This window comes from Crassostrea angulata, chromosome 3, assembly GCF_025612915.1.
Source record: "Crassostrea angulata isolate pt1a10 chromosome 3, ASM2561291v2, whole genome shotgun sequence".
Classification (NCBI taxonomy): domain Eukaryota; kingdom Metazoa; phylum Mollusca; class Bivalvia; order Ostreida; family Ostreidae; genus Magallana; species Magallana angulata.
Genome location: NC_069113.1, coordinates 8821319 through 8841702, shown reverse-complemented (window position 1 = coordinate 8841702; position 20384 = coordinate 8821319). Strand labels below are relative to the sequence as shown.

At 32.6% G+C, this 20384-nt stretch overlaps 2 protein-coding genes across 2 annotated transcripts; one reads left to right on the top strand and one right to left on the bottom strand.

The window, feature by feature from the left end:
- Positions 1-2857: 2857 nt before the first annotated feature.
- On the bottom strand, positions 2858-11977 carry LOC128179043 (thiosulfate sulfurtransferase-like). Its single transcript, XM_052846525.1, has 8 exons — positions 11838-11977; positions 10067-10270; positions 9591-9786; positions 9030-9125; positions 8439-8598; positions 7167-7265; positions 6624-6748; positions 2858-3287 (listed from the first exon to the last, which is right to left on the bottom strand). The coding sequence occupies exons 2-8, from the start codon at positions 10267-10269 to the stop codon at positions 3213-3215; spliced, it is 954 nt and encodes a 317-aa protein (XP_052702485.1). The 5' UTR covers position 10270; positions 11838-11977; the 3' UTR covers positions 2858-3212.
- A 2395-nt stretch (positions 11978-14372) lies between these two features.
- LOC128179051 (NADH dehydrogenase [ubiquinone] 1 alpha subcomplex subunit 13-like) lies at positions 14373-20272 on the top strand. The gene is made up of 4 exons (XM_052846536.1): positions 14373-14534; positions 16403-16481; positions 18456-18527; positions 19924-20272. The coding sequence occupies exons 1-4, from the start codon at positions 14435-14437 to the stop codon at positions 20204-20206; spliced, it is 534 nt and encodes a 177-aa protein (XP_052702496.1). The 5' UTR covers positions 14373-14434; the 3' UTR covers positions 20207-20272.
- Positions 20273-20384: the final 112 nt, after the last annotated feature.

The following is a 20384-nucleotide window of genomic DNA, read 5'->3' as shown; positions in this document are numbered from 1 at the left end:
AAAACAAATTTCGTTTGAAACTATTCCTGAACAGGGTCCAGAGAACTGAGAAATATGCTTTGACGTTACCCCTCGAATATGCCTTTTTCATGAGAGAACATACTATTACAGATCTCGATTCAACAGGATACTGGTTTGACAGAAGGACACTAAAAGACAGAATGCATGAAAATTATGGAATTCTTTTTGTGGTGGTGGTGAGGTTACAATTGAAGTTGTCCTTCTGTCATAATCTAAGAGTGTTCGAATAGGTTAGTTGCAGTTTCACTTGCATGAAATGAATCATACTTTTAGCGACTTGGTGTTTCTTTTTAAAAAGAATTATCGTATCATCGAACAACAGAAAATTAAAGATACACCACGCTCTGAAAACACTGAAATCAATTTTATAATAGATGATGGCAGCATATGTTTTGTTTTAATCAAAATAAATATTTATAGCTGAATTTTTAATGCACCAAATGGTTCCAGATTTAAATATTCTATTCTTTGGTTCATATAATCTACCACGTGTAATCTTTGAAGCCGAACAAAGTAAGTTTCGTAGCAGTTTATCATCACTACACAATAATACAATGTAAACTTCAAACAATAGTTTTCAATTATTCATAATATGCCACTTTCCTTTGGCTTAACGCTTGTTCAACATTCTGAGCTGAAAGTCATATACAGGCAGAAGTACAGTACCGGTTGCTAATGGGAACTTCTCGCTAATGTTTACAAACAAATCTTGATTTTCTTCAAGATGTGAAAAAACCGGCGTTCCCCGATAAATATGACGCAGACGACCGCGAAAAAAGGCCAGGTAATACCCGCAATTCCTGCAGCTTTCTGCGTGCAATTAAACAGAATTCCAATTAAAAGCTATTTGATTGAAGTAAGACTAACGGGATAAGGTACCAATGGCTGGCTGATTGAGTCACGCAAAAAAGAGCGAACAGACGACGTCTCGGCATTAACAAGTTCTACCCAATTGTCTGAACAATTGCCGGCGTTTTCTTTGTAAAAGCTAGGATACTAAAAAAATCAATTATTATTTGTCAGGTATATGAACAATAACCTCCAAGTTCCGGAAGGCAGTGGTAATTAAGTTACAAGATTGTCAGATACAGTATGCGTAGTGATCTACACAAAGCAAAGCTAAGTCTCTACACTGCAATTTCATAAGGAGCAAGGCGGATGGTAAAACTAATTAGATGATCTTGAATTTGATTACCAGCGAGGCTTGTATTGAAAACAAAGTACTCGAGGTTTTACTCAGTTATCATGAATGTTTGAAAACGTTATCATTAACAAAATTCTCTATATATACTGATAAAAGTTTTGTTTTAATCATAACATTGGTAAAAGACCCAGAGACACCCCCCCCCCCCCCAAAATAAAAACCAAAAAACAAAACAAAAACAAAACTTTAAAATAAAAAGTTAAGATGTTGCAAAAGATATGGTACATGTATTTTCTGTTCAGCAGATAAGTTAAAATATGACAAGAGCTTTTTTTTCTAACTAAAACTCAGGGAACAGACACACCTCTTATTCTGACTGACACAGCTCGATATTACGAAAGCCAGTTGAGCTCATTTACGTATCAAAAACTCCCAATTTTTTGCGAAACAACGTGAAACCTTTGCAATTATAATCATACATTGCGAGAAATTCGTGAATGAACGCTTATCTTTCATTTATTATAATTTTTTCACATGTAGCTGAAAAAAGAGGCACAGGGGCCACATCGCTCACCTGCGAAACAATAGCCAGAACTGTGATTAAATGAGCATAATAATCACAAATTCAACTACAGTACAGTAGATCTTACACAAGAAAGTGTTAAAAAAACTGCCGATTTTTACTCACATATTACCAAGCCCCTTTTGTTGTTTTTGATTTTTATATATTCCTATTTCAGATCACCCCCCCCCCCTTTTGTGGTCGAACTTTTCTCCAGGTAATCATGATCTGCACAATCTATGCTTTCACACAAGTTTCAGCTTTTTTTGGCTGAATGCTTTTCTAATAGATTTTTATCCATATCTTCCCCTGTAAAAGTTAAACACCCCCTTGTGGCCCATGATATAAAATAAAAACTTGAATCTACACAACCTGAGGATACTTCTACACCAATTTGAGCTTTTCTTGCCTAATAGTTTTGAGAAGATTATTATTTAAAGATTTTCTTTACATATTCCTATGTAAAACTCGACCCCCCCCCCCCCCCTTGTGGCTCCACCCATCCCCCGGGAACCATGATTTAAACAAAATTGAATCTACACTACCTGAGGATGCGTCCACATCAATTTGATCTTTTCAAATTTTTTAAGAGGACAATGTTTGAAAAGAAGTAATTAATATTTTAACCATACATACGTTCTTTTGGAGTTCTAACTTTGATTTTCCTCTGTCACTTAAAGTGTGCATGATCAAATTCAAACTGAACATTTATTTAGTAGATTATTAAATCCTAGGATTTAAAATTTATGTGAATGAATGTTTTTACTGAATATGACTCTAGTGGGTGAAAATAAAAAACTGACATACTGTATTGCCAATGCCTATATTTCAATCAGTTAGTCACTGACTTAATTCTTGACTTGACTTGACTTATGCCTGCTACCCCTTCTGGGGCATAGGCCGCTGACAAGATTTCTCCAGGCCCCTCTATCCTGTGCAATCGTTCTACCTCTATCCAGTTTTTACCCATTCTCTTTATGTCTGCCTCTAAATCTCTCTGCCAGGTGTTTCTTGGTCTGCCCCTTTTTCGTTTTCCTTGGGGGTTCCAGGATAGGGCTTAATTGCCTTGTGATGCATATAAAGCATTCTATATATCTTGGTTTCTCCCCAAAATCGTAAGAGATTGTAAATAGCAATTAAAATATGTTTATTTTTTATGATACAACAAAACTGCAATGTACATAATTCAAACAGATTAATAATCTAAATCAACAAATCTCCATGAATGTGAGGAGAATCATTTCAAATGGCACCATTTCAATCGTCATCATAATCACATCCCAGTACTGATTTCAATTTTCAATCAAATCAAGTTCACCGATCTCCTCATGGATAAATAATGAACAAAGCTCTAGCTATTCCATCCAAATAATTACTAACGAGCAATAATACAGGACAGGGTAGAATATTACTTTTGTTATTGCGGGTAGGGGATTAACATTTCAATCACACAATCTTGCTGTCCATGGCATCTGAACCTGGCGGTCACGCCTTTAGACGAGGGGGGCCAGTTTCACACTCTTCAGGGTCTGCTCGAAGTCTCCATTCATTCCAAGAACCCTGAAACATTCAAAATAGATCTGGATGAATAATGACATTTTCTAATAAGAGTTGATTGAACAACCATTTTTATGGTTGTTTCATTTGTGATGACCTGATACACAGAGTACAGAGAGTTTATGATACATTAAATTCCCTTAGAGTTTACATTGTCATCTCCTCAACAAGCTTTAATTAGGGAACTATTTGTTTATGTGAAAAAATCATGACCGAAGATGGGTAGGAGTCTAACAGTGTTTCTATTACACTTGGTTTATTTACAATGAAACTGTTTACAATGACACCAGTGGTAAATGGTGGACACTAATTATACATTTGCATATATGTTTATGCAATTATTCAGCTTAGAAATTTTTGGGTTCTGCCCTTATGCTCATTATTTTTTTTTCTTCCTGTGTGACAAAACAATTTCCTGTATACAGCTTTATTTTCTCCACATGGTTGTTTTCACTTGCAAAAAGTTTCACCCCATCTTGAATTCATTTAAACACAGTTAAAATTAGATAATCTTTCTAATTAATACAGTTATTTAAAATATGTCTTAAATTCACCAAGTCTTAAATTTCCTCACTGCTGAGAGCAAAATACAGAAGCGAAAATTAAAAGGTGACAAATATTTCCCTGTATAAATTATAATTGGATGGATCGATAATGAATCTTTTTTTTAAATATGACTACACAAAAAAAGAGAGCGATATCAACTTTTGATAATTTATATGAATTTTTTCAGAGAAAGCGTAAAAATTCTTTTGGCTACAAACAAGATATTTTAAAGTTTAAAATTTTGACTTAATTGATGCATGATACAAAATGTAATTATCTAACAAAGTACCGAAGAACTGACGGGAGTTGATTTTATCGAAGTTTATTTATTTTAAAATCAATGATATGTTACATGTATTTTGCATTACAAGTACAAGTAGTTTCTAATCTGTATTTGAATTATGCACATTTTTATAATATGAATTTTTGGACTTTTTTGACACAAGAATGTTGATAAAACCCCATATGAATCATGTTAAGTAATAATTAAAAATAGAATTAATTCAATCAAACTATGTATCAGTGATAAAAATATTTCTGGAAAATTTATGGATCCAAGCACTATTAAAATCTAGTCCCGTTCAACCCAACGCCCGACTGTCGCCGTTAATCTCCGACAAGCAAGAGAGACTCTCTGCTTGTCGGAGATTTACGGAGACAGCCGAGCGTTGGGTTGAACGAGACTATATTGAACTCTGGCGTAAGAATACATATGACTACAAAAAATATCTAAATTGTTCGTACCATTTAAAATCTGACTATTTTCAAAGTATTTATAAATAACAATGCTTCAGCATACATTTTATCTAATTTATAAGTTATTTTCAAGAACTAAGTCTTGTCAGCGGCCATGATTTGTGCTTTGGTCCAAACACTGTTTTACTTTCGGTTTGTCAGAGTAACTGCATACGAGAGTTGAATAAAATCAACTCCCAAAAATACATGTCAAAGATGGTTTGGTCAGGGTGTGTCAAGCCACTTTAATAAGCAATAAAACTGTGAAGTACTTTTTAATTCATTACCACTTACCTGTACATACGTTTTTTTGTTTTTTTGTAAGTGAAATGTGTGCATTGGCATGTCATGTTAATGTATAAAATTGCTTCACACAGCCTCAAAACTAATTTCAACCGGTATCATACGATAAGGTGCCCTAACTTTCCTGAATCTTGTTATTATCTTCCTCCCACATAATATCTCTGGTACAAGTAACTTGTGAATCATCTGTTTAGGTGTAAAATACATTATGTAACACAGAAGAATAAACAGACTAACACATGAATTAATAATTCACTAGCATTGGATATCCTCCCCTAGGAATGTAGCCAACAGTACATTCATATCTCAATAAGTAATGAATTATTTTTCCTCAGGGGGGAGCCATCTCAAATCTCAGATTTGTTTATCATTCCAGTCATTGTAGCAACGATACAAACACCACAATGAAAAGCCCAGATATAATAGCACTACTTGTAGCCGCAAAATGTGTAGGAGTTTCAACTATTATTTCTGTTAATATATTTATGAAAAGCTAGATAAATTATTTATGAAGGACAAATCAATGGTCAGCATTAGTCCTTTGGTTCACTATCTCCCTCATACTCTAGATGGCATTTTGTCTAAACTATCTGTCTAATTCAAAAGACAGCTGGACCTGGTTCCATAAAACATTAGATGAGCTCACTTTTGATCTCTCTTTTCCACTGTATATTCCCTCATGAAGTGAGACCAGTGTAAGGTGAGCTAGTCTAAGTTATTGGCCCCAGGCCCCAGGGCCATAAAGCTTAGACGAGCTCACTTTGATCTCAATTTCACATTTACATAAGTAATTTATAGCAAAAAAGTGAAACAGAGATCAAAAGTGAGCTCGTCTAAGTTCATGGCTCCTGCGCAGGTCCTGGCCTATACAGTTTACTTTTTTAGAAGATTTATCTAGAAGAATTACGGTCTACATTACCTACATCTACATGATGAGAAGACCTTTGTCTAACTTAGTTTATTGGACTTTTGGTCTAAACTGCCTATATGCCCAAAAAGATATACAAACTATAAAGCATATGACTTGCTGTCTTACCGATAATTTCTATTATGAGTAAACCTTCTCTATAAATACATCTATCTGTATTGTCATTATTAGTTTACAGTACATGTAATTAGCCCTATCAGAATGTATTATTGAAAAGTCATCCAATAGGTCTTTTTACATAAAAAAAAATAGCAGGGCAGAATTTCTCTCTCCTGCAACACAGCCAGCATGTTATGTACCGTACATGTCTGTATACAGCAAGAGATTGGGTATCAAACACCTAACTCACACCAGTCAGTGATATGTATTGATCAGTTTTATAGGTAATCAAGCAACAATGTATTTCAAGCACCTGACAAGAACTTTTCATGTTCTGTACTTCACATAACAGACAGGCTATGCTATAAATGGTTAAGGACATATTGGAAAAAAACCCTGTGATCTATTAACAGGAAATGCTTTAGTTAGTAAAGTAAATAATTGTATATAAATAAGAAATGGCAGCAACAATGTTCCAATGTAACGAAAACGGATATACAGTACAACACCTCCTCTTCAAAACAAATAAACAAAAAAAGGCAAGTTGTATTGTGATTTGATCAATTGCCATAGCAAATTAATTTTAAATAAGATACCAACCTCTGTCATCTCTGTAAAATATATAGTTGGACAGAAAAAAATCCAATTCATTCAATGTGCACTCTCTTAATTTTTTTTCATGAAAGTACACGTACCTTGATTTAATTGCACCTGGCAATGTGACTTACATAGTAGAGGGCTGTGTCTGGTTTGCCCATCATGTGGGAGGTAAGATTGATGGCTACTCCAGTAAGTCCAAGGAAACAACTGGACACTATCGGCTTATTCATGTCCACTCCAGCATCCTCAAACACTGTCCAAAAAGGCATACATATCATAAATCATAACATATTTATTTCATACTTTAATGTGCATTCTATTACATACATGTATGTTAAATTAGCAAGATTCTCTGTATCTAGACTGACCCAAGATATTTCATTACTGCATTCAATGACAATGATTTAATCATTTTAACAGGTGATTAAACATTAACCTACTTATCATAGAACTCTTCATTTTTAGGTTTTTTTTTAAATGTATGAAATCAAATTTTTTTTTCACATTTACACTTTGAATGCATCAAAAGCATCAATTATAGCATTGTAATGTAATTATGCCATGCCGGTAATTCTATACATATGTATCTGAAAATCACATAAATTTGAAAAAAACTTCACAGATTATGATGTATCGATATATCATACTTGTTGCTCTCTCTCTGTACTTACAGTCTTCTATTTCCTCTTTTGACTTGAACGTCATGTTTTCATTGAAGAACGATTTATAGGGTATGTTAAGTGACCCTGGTATATGCCCATTCCTGGATTCTGAAATAGAATGGAAATTCTTGAGCTGTTCCATATCACCATATTGTGGAATCATAAGGATGTGGAAGAGTTTCTGGTGGATCCATTTTGTGGATTTTGCCTCTCCAAGGAATTTATATTTCCTTCTTCAATAATTATTAAGAGTAATTTTTTCCATAAAAATTATCCATGAAATTAGCTCACACTAACCTGTAAAAAATTGGCAGTCTACAAAAATTTAACCCCACTACCAGTAATTCAAATTAATATACAGTTGGACTTTGATATCTTGAACACCAATATCCTCGAATACAATGGATATGACAAAGTGATTTTTAAGTTCCAGCCACTAATTTTTTAAGTATTTTACCTTCGATATCTCGAATACTCGGATATCTCAAAGTTTTCAAACAGTCCCATCCAGTTCGAGATAACGAAGTTTGACTGTATTTCATATTACATGAACCAGGTAATAATGAAGACTTAATTGATAAATGCTCATTCCAAAAAAATATTGATTATTAAATATATGCACATGGATTTCTTTTGCTTTGTAATATATTGTTAAATTATTAAGGTAATATTCATGGTGGCTAAATATTCCTGGATTTTGTTGAGAACCTTTAGGCTTAAGCTTACTTACAAATTCACATCCATGACAAACTGTATACCAGTAATTTGATCTTTATAGCGTTTACAATTCAATCAATATTCATCTTAGTCAATAATAGATAGATAATAGTCAGAAATAAAGTCGAATAAACCTGTAAAAGGGTGGCATTCCATGAAGATTGACTTCCATTTTCATACAGTGGTCCCCGCTTAATGTAATAGTCATTTTTTCAGGAAAAATTATAAATTAACCAGACTATAATACCGGTAATAATATTCGAACCCAGCTAAATTCAATATGTACAAGTATGCTATGTGCCTATTCACATCATGTATTATAACTATTTATTTCTAGACAATGTAATTATCACAGTAATTGATGATTTCTTTTAAAACTTCACTTTTAATGCTTCAAAAAGGTTAATTTCATGGATAAAGTTAATTATTACAAGCTAGGAAAATTGCAAGATCCACCAATATGCCTCTGATGGGTTGACATGCTTCCATTTTGTTTTCTTCCTGTACTTCTGGTTTTGACTAATCTAATAAGGCATTCTATAAGATACATTACTGTATCTTCACCTGGAGTATTCTCCCCTGCTGAGTCCCCCACCACTCCCTCAAAAGATTTGCTGTCCCGAACATCCACCACCTGCTCCGCACCGTTCTTTGCATTCTTCTGCATGTCCTCAAATGTACGCATAAGGGATTTATTCAGCTTGCATTGGAAATTGCCTGGTTTCTACAAATAAATTGGTATTATATAATGTTAAAGCATTTTACATATTGGAAAATTCATGTTTATCAGTTCTTTCCTCATTTTACTCATACTTAAATTATCATAGGGTAATCCAAAACTGAAATCTGTACTAAAATGCAGCAGATTCCCAAGAAATATCACTAAAGGCATATTATATCTTTTTAAAGAGCTTGAAAACTTTTAATATCCTTAACATTAAATGTCTTCACAATTGATACCAGAAATATCTTTTTTACCTCACAAGGTAACAAATTAAATTTCAAATTTATATGCAAATATAAAGAATTGAAAGTGACTTTTTAGTCTACGCAAATGAATTTTTTGACAAACAAATGCATTATATATGTGTAATTTCAAAAAATATTATTGACAAGTTCATGAAACATCTCTTAAGCAGTAAAAATATCTTTTACCTTAACTGTTGGCTCCTCCACAGTTATCTCATAGCCATCTTCTGCCCACTTAATCAAACCTCCATCTAGTACGGAGACATTCTCATGACCAAACAGCTAAAACAAAAGGAATAAATGAATACCCACACTCTGCAATAAACAAAATTGGTACACCATACAAATTACAACATATATTATAAATATTAAGTTTCAAAATAGATCCCTGCTTTAGACAAGAATCTATAATAATTTTAAATGAATTTCAATTTCTTTACTAATTGCAATGAAATGTACGTGATTACATTGTGTCATCAATCTTATAGTGAATATGTAAATGTTGCTAAGGAAAATTACACTTAAGTAACATTAAGGTTTAAACTTAAAAAAACTTAATGAAAGAATTGTAGTATTTTGTCATGCAGTTTACTTCAAATTAAATTCTACTACCGGGTATAAACTTTACTTTGAAGTTTCATGACCATTGGATACTCTTTTCAATGAAATTTTTCCCTTGTTTTATTTTTGATTCAAATATGGCAAAATCTTCTACATCTGTGGTTGGGCAGCATAGGAGTTACTTACTCTGAAAAGCCACCAGGTCCTGAGAGCGAGCCTCATGTTCTGACCATCGTATACCACCACATGGGTGTCTGAGGACACGCCGAGTGACTGAATGTACCTTGTCCAGCACTCGGGTTCTGGGAGGTTGAGGGGGATTTCTTTGGTGCCAGTGCAGCATTTGTACAGGTCAAAATACAAAGCATGAGGGATGTGCGCTCTAAATGAGGCAAGAACATATCCATACAGATTTCATAGAACTTTAATAAAAGCCAACATATTATTAAAGAACTAATATTGGGATCCCAATCAAAAGATTGTGAAAGTAAACAAAAATGATAGAGGTCTTTTTCAAATTTATCAATACATCTATATTTTATTAAAGCAAACAACAATAATGTTACTACCAAAACGTAACAATTGAATAATAAAAACTTTATTCCTATAGAATACATAGTTTCCCGTTACCAATAAAATAATACTTGTAAGAATATTCTCACTGTTTGTATAGCTGTTCATATCCTTGACCATTTGACTGCCATGATGCATCCAGCACTCTCAGTTGGGAGCTGAGTTCTCTCGATGCTGCCAGTTGGTTTCTTAACCATGTTGATGAGACTAGTGTTTGGAAATGTCTTGTGCTAAATGTCTGATAGGATATGAAGTGCTTTGGAGATGTCAGAAACAATCCGAGTATTCTCATCCTACACAGAAGAAATGTCAGCACGTCACATCTTTTTATCACAGTCTTTCAAATGCTCTTACCCCAATCAACAATAGCAATATACTATTTTGTTTTCAATTATACATTGAAAGTAAAATCATACAGCAGGCAGTTTTGATTAATTGTACCGTAGCACAGTAAAATATGGCTTTATCTATATGACTATGATGGCAACCCAATCCATTTATACATTTTAAAGCTAAAGGGACTGAAAATGACTCTGCAGCATACCAGTATATAACCAGGCTTTAATTACTGTAAGTACATGCAGATACTGGTGTATATATATAAGAGATGCGTGAAAAACAACAATGGGAATTCACATGTCACCACTTTTAATCTGATCTTCTGATTAAAGACAGTAACTAAAAGTTAGGCAGCTTTGATATGTCATGTATCTAATTATGTCTCAACATATAAACCAAACTATCTTTTCATGATTTATATAAATACACAATCTCCACAAAAGTAACTTCAATCAAAAACAGTATAACACATTTCAAAAACTGATCAGTGGAAGTTCAAAATTTCCTAAAGGTGGTCGAAATTAATGTGCATCCTCGTGTTGTATATTGTAGCTTTCTATTCAGTTCATTTTAACATTTCCTTAGTTTTTCATTAATGCAAAGAAAGGTAAAGTCCAAATGAATGTTTTTATCCTCAGAATTAATCCATAGGAGTACAACTGTATCATACATGCATCATATTCCAGTTAAGAAATTCAAATAGTAAAATGAGGTGGAAATATCACACAACTTTTAAACCCTATATGCACAGGGACTGGTATAGAAAAAAAGGACCATTACAAAAAGTAGGTACATTGGAGGAAAAATAACAAGGAAGGACACTTTTTCGATTCATTAGCAAATTTCTTATCTAAATCGACAATTTCTTCGAGTCTGCAGAAAACAAAAGTGTGCGATGGGAATCTCTGTTGCTTGTTTGGTCTCGAGAGAAGTCAGGGAGTCATCAATTTTGGATGTTTATGTGAGAACTAGAGCAAGTTTGTTTATGTAGACAAACAGACTGTCAGTTCTTAAAGAAGACTCATCAATAATTGGAGCAAGTTGGGTGTAACACTTAAAAAGAGGTGGTATTTAAAATCATCTTCCTTCTCTATATTTCCTCTTTTATTTATAATTGGAGCAGGTTGGGCATAACAATTTAAAAGAGGTGGTATTTAAAATCGCCCTCCCTTTCTATATTTCCTCCAAGGTAGTTACTTTTATTTCGGTTCTTTCTCTAATCCCCTGTGTGGGGTATTTCCTTTGTGGTATTGTTGCATCATTTTAATCTCTGATGAGTTGTGAAAAGTTCACAATTTCTGGCATCAGTAAAGAAGTGGTGTACATGATTAGTAAATGTGGTTCATTTGATTATTTACAAACAACGACATGATGCATACCATGGAGCACGTGTAAGAGTACTAGGACTATAAGCACATGGAAGGTCACCTACGGTCCGCATTGTCACGAGATCGACTTTACACATAACTGCTAGTACTTTCAATTTCACTTATCATAACGACTAACTCTTACCACTCTTACCTTAAGCTTCAGATTTTACAATGTAAGTTGCACACAGTCATTACTGTCATAGTACCCTGTAAGAAGGATTTTTCTTAGATTAAAATCACATAGGAAATTTATTGCACAAGGTAAATGTAGAGTTAAACAAACATTTGTAGAATTTCCGGCTTTGGCTCACCTTGAAGTTTAACCGTTATATATTATTTTGGTGGCAATTTTTATTTTAAGCGCCAACTGCAATAATACTAATCTCTTTAAAATATTTTTAAAGCAGATTTTTAAAAATATCCGTTTTTTATGGAACTGTATAATGACCTGATATGTATAATGTCCTGATGACCTGATGGCGTGTATTTTGTAAAATATTGATTTGTGCAATGATATAAGAACAATATTTTTACATATTTATACAGATAATACTATTTTCTCTCAGAAAAACACAAGAAATAATTTATAACTTCTTTCAAATTATTTTTACAGAGCAAATAATTTTTTTTAGGGGTATAATGTCCTGATTTTTTTGTATAATGACCTGATGATTTTTAAAAGGCCATAGCTATAAATTTTCAGCTTTAGGCTTCATTATTTATATTGACATCGTTTGATATGATCATCTAAATGAAAATTCTGAAGTTTGAACAAATATAAATGGATACTTTTTCCAAAAATCACTTTGATCTAAAACACGGGGTATAATGTCCTGTTTCAGGATGGCCTGATTGACCTGATCAAGTAGATAATGAACCGGATCCTATAATTCTGACAATTTAAGAACGAAGAAAACATTTCAATGATACATACAAATAATCTCATTAAGATTTTTTTTAAATTCTTGGTTATTAAGACTGTTCTCTCTCTCTCTCTCTCTCTCTCTCTCTCTCTCTCTCTCTCTCTCTCTCTCTCTCTCTCTCTCTGAAACAGCTGAATTTTTAGAAAATACTTAAATACCACATTTTCTTAATATAGAATTAAATGAGTGTGAAGATTATATGAAATGTGATTTGTCTACTTCTCATTTTCCTTTTTTTTTGGGGGGGGGGGGGGGTAAGTTGAACGTAGGTATTATAGGCTATATATATTCAAAATTAAAGTCAGTATAGTATATCTTTTTGATTTTAGATTGAAATGTAAGCCTAAATACATTGTATATGTTTTCTCTGTAAGTTACTAAACTTAGAAAAATTTATAAGTAAAACTGAAAAATACACACAATAAGAAAAATCGGTAAATACCTTGATCTTTAATGGAGAGAATCAATCTTTTATTGTTGATTTAAAAAAATATAATTCATATACACTCACATGTAATACTTTGAGATGATAAATCTTAGTTTGTAAAAATATTCTGAGGAATTCATACATTCCTCATCCAAAAGTGTGGAAACTGATTTACCAGTACTAGATGAATTATATGTAATCGTATTATTTTTGCATTATTTTAATTCTTATTCAACTTCTACTTTAATACACAATAATTTCTGTTTTTGTAACACAATTGTTATAATGTTTATTATACACTGTATGGCAATGTAAACATTAAAAAAATAAGGTATGTAACAAGGAGAGGACCACTTAAGTTTTAAACAGTGTACATGCAGTGTAAACTGTTAATTGCTATCAAAACAAAGGAACCCAATTATGGTTCTTGTGGTAAAAAGGTGTGAATAACACCCCAGTAAACCATACATTTATAGAGGCTACTGAATATATACAGAGGGGTACAATGAATCTGTCAAACACTATACGCATCATATATAATCTGACACATATAATACCAGAACAAATAATATATTGAAACATTTATATATATTAAAAAAAAATATCATAACAAAATAAAGAACATAAAAAAATATATTTTAGATAGCAATATATGGGTTTATCCCGAATAACTTTGATATTGTCCCTAATTTCATTTATATGATCAAAGAAACATGAACAGATCTTGATTAATAAAGAGTTTATCCTACAAAATTTATTATTCGAAAGTTTATAAAGATCCATCTTTTACACAATTTTTCAGATATAAAGCTGAAAAATGGTGTTTGGTAAACTGTTGAAATTTATCAGGTCACCAGGTCATTACCAATTAAAAATCAGGTCATTATAACCCTTGTTTCTTTTAACTGCTCAATAAAAAATAATTTAAAGGAATTTTCAAAATATCTTTTGTGTTTTTTTTGTAGGAAACAGTATGATCTATACAACGAAATAAAAATGTTGGTCTTATTTCATTGTACAAATCAGTATTTTACAAAATAAATGCCATCAGGTCATCAGGTCATTATACAAAAAATCAGGACATTATACCACTGAAAAAATTATATGCTCTGAAAAATTTATTTGAAAGAAGTTATAAATTATTTCTTGTGTTTTTCTGAGAGAAAATAGTATTATCTGTATGAATATGTAAAAATATTGTTCTTCTATCATTGCACAAATCAGTATTTTACAAAATACACGCCATCAGGTCATCAGGACATTATACATATCAGGTCATTATACAGTCCCGTTTTTTATAAGTTTCCGTATAACACTCGAGAGTTGGTTTTAGAAAATATAATCTTCCGGTTTTTGTGACCTTCGAAAACTTGTTGTCTGGCCTGGTCCAATTTGACCATGGCTTCAGCTGCAGGACCTAAATATAAACAAGACATGCCCCCCAAAGGGGGGTATGGTCCAGTAGATTATAGTAGGAAGATATTCAAACGAATTAAGGGTAAGTTAGGGTTCAGTACTGTAGCAAGTGGAAAAGGGCACTGTAGCTGTATTCTGAAGTCAGGTAGTATGTACATGTTATTGTAATATGAACAGGACACAAAATTAGCTTTTTAAAAAGCTTAGAAAGTCAGATATTTGTATATTTATTTTTATAACAAAAAGTGAATCAATAAGATTCAGGATTGTCTCTAGATATTGAAATATAGTCTCCAAAATGCATTGGTCTGCAGTCTGTTGGTGTACATTTGGTTTACACGCTTATTTTAACTGTTGGTATAAAGAGGCAAGTAGCAATGTACATATTAATTGCACATCGACTTATCCTCAATGAATCATTTCAAGCAAATGTTGTTGTAACTCTTCATAATCATTGATTGCTGCCTGTATCTCAGGTTGCCTCATCAGAAACCATGGTTATTGTTTATGATTTTTTCCAATCAGATCGACGACCGGCCAGAGAGATTCAAACCATGGCTGTAGATACACAGCATGCACATGCATAGACAGCCTTTCTACTATTATAGTATTGAGACTGAGGATGACCCACAATCTTCACATACCTTGTTCAGATTTCTATAACACAGACTGTATGATTTCTTCTAAAAATGAAAAACTACAGAAGGCATTATTTAATAATTAAAAGTTTCTCTGCTGGCTGACTAATAAATGCCTGTTTAAGTCTTTCAGTGTCTTTAATTTAAAACATAAAATATAAACAAAGATAATGCAAGTATACAATTCTTATTAATAGAAGTTGAATACAGTCAGTGCTGGTATTTTACACATATAACAGTGATTCCATTTCTAAACTAGAAGTTTTTCTGTCATATTTGCCTAAATGTAAGAGGTAAAAGCTTGCACGGTCTGTAGACCAACAAGTAATTATTTGAAAAATCAAGACAGTAAAATTGATACTTTATAAAATTAATAAACAATAAAAAATTTTAATCTTCTTTGTCTACAAGCTAGAGATATGTACATGTTGCTGTACGGGAAACTTGTGTTGACATACTGTAGAGCTATGTTAAGTTCCTAGTTCCCACACAAAATAACTTGCAGTTTTTGACTCACTAAAAGCTGTACTAATTTTGGACTGATCATATTATTTTCCAACATGTACATTCTGAGGAAATACTTTTATAACAAAAAATTCCTTGGACATTTTGCTGCAGATATCTTATCACTTTACTCGCCTCAGACTTTCTCTCTAACATGCTCACAGAACTTGGAAAGTGACAAATGTTAATTAATTCACATGAGATCGAGAGTTTCCACAAACTACATCACTTCATTTTACAGGGTGTTTAAAAAGGTTAAGCAACAATACCTAGGAAAAAATTTTGAGTCATCGATTATTGGTACATAATGTTAATGGAAATGATGTATTATTATGGTATTAAAATGCATTCTATTTTTCGAAGTTCCAGGGGAAAACTTCATATTTCATTTTGCAACCTTATTTGGAAACGTGAATTTCTTATGATTGATAACTCCTATAAAACAAAGAGACATAAAATAATCATTGCACTCTGAATCTATTAAAGTGAGTTTTCTTGCATTTCTTTCCAAATTGTATGTGCATTGTTTGCTTGTTGTGTCTGATTTATTGCACTCTATGACATGTGCATCACTTGATCAATAGTCAATGAGATCAGGTTTGAAATCCATCTCTTATTGTGAAGCACATACTGCAGGAACACATGGGAAGATCCAGCTACATTGCTACTGTAAAATTGCAGCACATTGTGTAAAATAATGCAACATTGATGTCTACTTTTGTATGAATGATATGTGTAGGAAAAAATAATTGTGTATGAAACTGAAATGAAATGTTATTTATACTCAAAATAGACTTCTAATTTTCAGGTAAATACATCCTTGGTGGCTTTATACCTTTTACTGCATATTGTTGGTGGTTGATATCTGAAACAAAGAGATACAACAGGTGGGTTGGTATTTGTATGTTACAAACTAATTCTGCTTGCACCAAAAATTTACCTGGTTTATTGGTGAAATTGGATAAATTAAATAGTGCCAAGAAATTTGCATGAAATGATAAATTTGCCTAAAGAGTAAATATGTAAATTAAACTAAGTTAAAGAGGCCGACTAGGGGTTTTCTTGCTTAAAAAAAATACAATAGAAAAACTTATTACTTTTTAAACACATATGTTCAGTCTTGATCTTTTAAGGGGCCATCTCAAAATACAGGTTCATTTATTATAGGAATATTTGAGATTTAACAATCGTCTGTACTTCTAAACAGGTTATAAAAATACTATGGTTGAAGAAATTTTCCTCTAACTGTAATATGTGATTAGTGATATAATTTTTTACCATATATGTTAGAAAAACTAAATTCTACCATGCCATAAGGTTCATAAAAGGGGTTTTCACAAGATATCAAAATGCACAAAATTTTGCTATTTATTTCAAAAATTAAGAAAAATAACTCCAGTGAACCAAATTTTGTTAGAACGAGAAATTTGATTTTGCAACCAGATATTGATTTGTCATATTTTCACGACTGAGTAAATTCTGGCCAGCATCTATTGTCTGATTGAGATCAAAGCTCAAGTTATTTTACTACACTCTCGGACATTCCAGTCATGTGTAAAAAATGAGGCATTAGACCAGAAGCACTGCACATTGGTCATGTTCGATGGTCTGATGTCTTTTGCATAGACTGAAACCTCATGCAAAACAAGATATCTGTGAGCCAATGTTCACTAGTAATACCCCCGCTCTGATGTGAATAGGCAAAGTTGACAATTAACAGCAAGTTGGAATCTGATTACTACAAAAATAGATTCCACGATATGGCATACCTACACAAATAGTGTGTTAAGATTTCAAGCATCTGCATTAAATAATCGCTGAGAAATCTTTGACGAAAATTTGTTTGTAAATTTAGGCTAAAAATAAACAAAGTCATCATTTAACAGGAAGTTGACCTCTGATTAATACAAAAATATATCCAATTATATTGCATGCCTAAACCAATAATGTGTTAAAATTTCAAGCATCTGCAATAAATAGTTGCTGAAAAAAATGCAACCCAAATTTTTGTTGGGTACAGACAGACAGATGTACAAGGGTAAAACAGTATACCCCCTACTCCTTCGGAGCGGGGGTATAAAATCCTCCTTCGCAGCGGGGTATAATAATCATGCATCCCTTATTCCTGCTTACCTGGTAATAAAGTTGACAAATAAATATATTTTAAAAAAACTTCAATGACCGACTTTAGTTTTCATTACATGATAATGCTTTTTGGCATTCTTGTAAATATTTTGTATTACACCTTTTGGAAAATTGCTTTGATCAATAAACAAAAAACAGGGAAAATTTTTGGGCTTTAAAAAAATCATGTTTAAACAATTCTTTGTCTCTTTGATAAGAGAATGTTACGTACCATTGAGCCTCTCTGATGTTACATGTGTGACGTATTGTAGCTCAGTATAACTGATATAAAAGAGGAATAGAAAAATGTAGGCTTTTGAAATTTTACAAATGAAATATATCTTATTCTTGGTCAATCAGTCCTGTGTGTTTTTTGATTACACAGGACTGAATGTCCTGTGTGGTCAAAAAAACATTTGCATGGTCTGAAGTTCAATAATTGCTGTATAAAAATTCCTTTAAAATAAAGTAATCAGTATTATAATAATGTACTTGAACTAACATTTTACTGTATACAGGGTTATTTTCACACCACATTTTTTTTCTCTATTTTACACTTTTGTCTACCGGTATATAATAGATACTCTCTCTATTAAATTGATAACACAGTATTGATTTGCCCACTGACAATGAGGTCTAAAGGGGGGAGCGATAAAACGGGGCAAATATTTCTCCATATACAGAATATATTCCACCCTCTGTAGCATTACCTCACATCTGTGTATCTTATTTTACAGAATGCATCAACTAGAAAATACAGAGGCAAACATCGCATTAGAACCTTTGTTGATGGCAGAAAAGGATAGAATGTAAGTGTAAATGCAATGAATTAGCATGAAACAGTTATTTTGAAAGTTTGAAAAGGGGTATCAGGTGTAGTTAGTTTTAAGCATAAAATTGTAGACTACCATTTTAATATGGTTTACAGAAAGGGGGGGGGGGGGTGTAACAGACCCTCAACTAACACAACCAAAATATCTATTGAACTGCAATTTTAAAGGTTTATATCCATAAACATAATGGGTGTTAAACAGTTTATGTGATCTTTCTTTTGTCTAGAAACAAAATTGTTTGACTTTAAACAAAATGGGTTCTCGTATTTTGTCCCAGGACTTCTAATATCAGCACTCATGGTTTAGTGAAAAGTTTAGCATGTTTAGTTTTTTAAATGTTTTAAAAACTGAATATACACAAAACCTAGTTATGTCAATATTCTACTTCATAAGTTATTAATCTGTTTGTATGTTTTTCTGCTAAGTTTTCATGTGTTTACTTTGTTATTCACCATGCAAACAATGTTTTTTTTTCTTGGGGGTTGGGGGGGGGGGGGGGTATATAGGATATAGAATTCCCTTGTCCATCTGACACTGTGCAATAATATCAAGTCCATATCTTTGTTATTGCAAAACATTGGAAGTTCCTACTCTGTACTTTACAAAAAGATTGCTTATGACCTGAGGTTGTGTTCTGATCTTGGCCCAAGGTCATTTGGGCAAGTTTAATGTCACTGTAAAGAAAAATGCATAATTTTTTTGATCTGTTATGGCAAAACATTGGAAGTTCCTAATTCACACAAAGATTGCTTGTGGTCTGAGGGTTTGTCATGATCATGATGTCATTTGTGCAAGTTCAAAATCATCGTTTAAAAAATACATAATTCTCATCAAGGCCATTTTTTGTTATGGAAAATGAAATTGTCTGTAACCAGAAAATATAGCCTGACCTTGAGCTATAGTCATTTCTTCAAGTTCAAGGTCACTGGAAGAAAAAGAGGGTTTTACCATTACATATCAATAGGGAAATACTTTAGTATTTGCATATTTTCTTAGCATGGGGTATCATTTGTTAGCTTGTTCATAGTACCTCTAGTCAAAGATCTAAATGTATGTAATACATACTATGTATCAAACACTTTCATTTGAAGAAGGTAGATAGAATACCAAAATGAAAACAGAATTTGTCAACTAAATGCAGTTACCAAACTACAAATTAAAGTAGGTAGCTATTATACCAAAATGAAAACAGAGTTGGTCAGTTATATGTATTTCTCTGTAAAAATAAAATAGGGAATAGCTTTCATTGTTAATTTGCAGTTCCTCTTCATTGTCATTGTTGCAACTTTGGTGAATGCTATTTATGTTCATTAATACCAATCCTCTAAATGATTGTGGCAGGCCGAGAATTAATTGACTTTCTGTCTTCCAGGGTCCTCAAGTTGTTTCGTCAGAACTGTGAGTTGGAGGAGGACCTGATGAAGGATAATCCAGACTGGGAGTTTGGAACCCTGTTTGGGTTACCCATCTTCCACGATGTCAAGAAACGTGGAATAATGCCTCATGGATATGAATTGTTTGCTCATACAAATTTATTTTATGGAGAGGAGCTGTCAAAGAAATACTATACAAGGTCACAGGGAGCTTACTTCGAGCAAATTACCCGAAGGAATGCCGATATTCCAAGTAATGAAGACTATTCGAAAAACTATTAAAATTGTGTATAAATCAATTTATTGAGAATAAGCATTCAACTTGTGTATTAAAAGTATTGACTAGAATTTTTTTTTGTTATTACAGCTTTTTTGACTTATATAAACAAGATCACATTAATTACAGAGTTCAGTTCAACTCATAAGTCATCGAATGATTCAGTGAATTCTGGTATACATA

Bases quoted from the DNA above. Each gene is read 5' to 3' on its own strand.
- LOC128179051 (XM_052846536.1), top strand. From the start codon at position 14,435: ATGGCTTCAGCTGCAGGACCTAAATATAAACAAGACATGCCCCCCAAA. The intron at 16,482-18,455 runs GTGGGTTGGTAT...CTTATTTTACAG, and splicing joins GAAACAAAGAGATACAACAG to AATGCATCAACTAGAAAATA. The intron at 18,528-19,923 runs GTAAGTGTAAAT...TCTGTCTTCCAG, and splicing joins ATGGCAGAAAAGGATAGAAT to GGTCCTCAAGTTGTTTCGTC.
- LOC128179043 (XM_052846525.1), bottom strand. From the start codon at position 10,269: ATGAGAATACTCGGATTGTTTCTGACATCTCCAAAGCACTTCATATCC. The intron at 8,599-9,029 runs GTAAAAGATATT...ATTTATTTGTAG, and splicing joins TGGAGGAGCCAACAGTTAAG to AAACCAGGCAATTTCCAATG. The intron at 7,266-8,438 runs GTGAAGATACAG...ATTCTATTTCAG, and splicing joins AGCAGGGGAGAATACTCCAG to AATCCAGGAATGGGCATATA.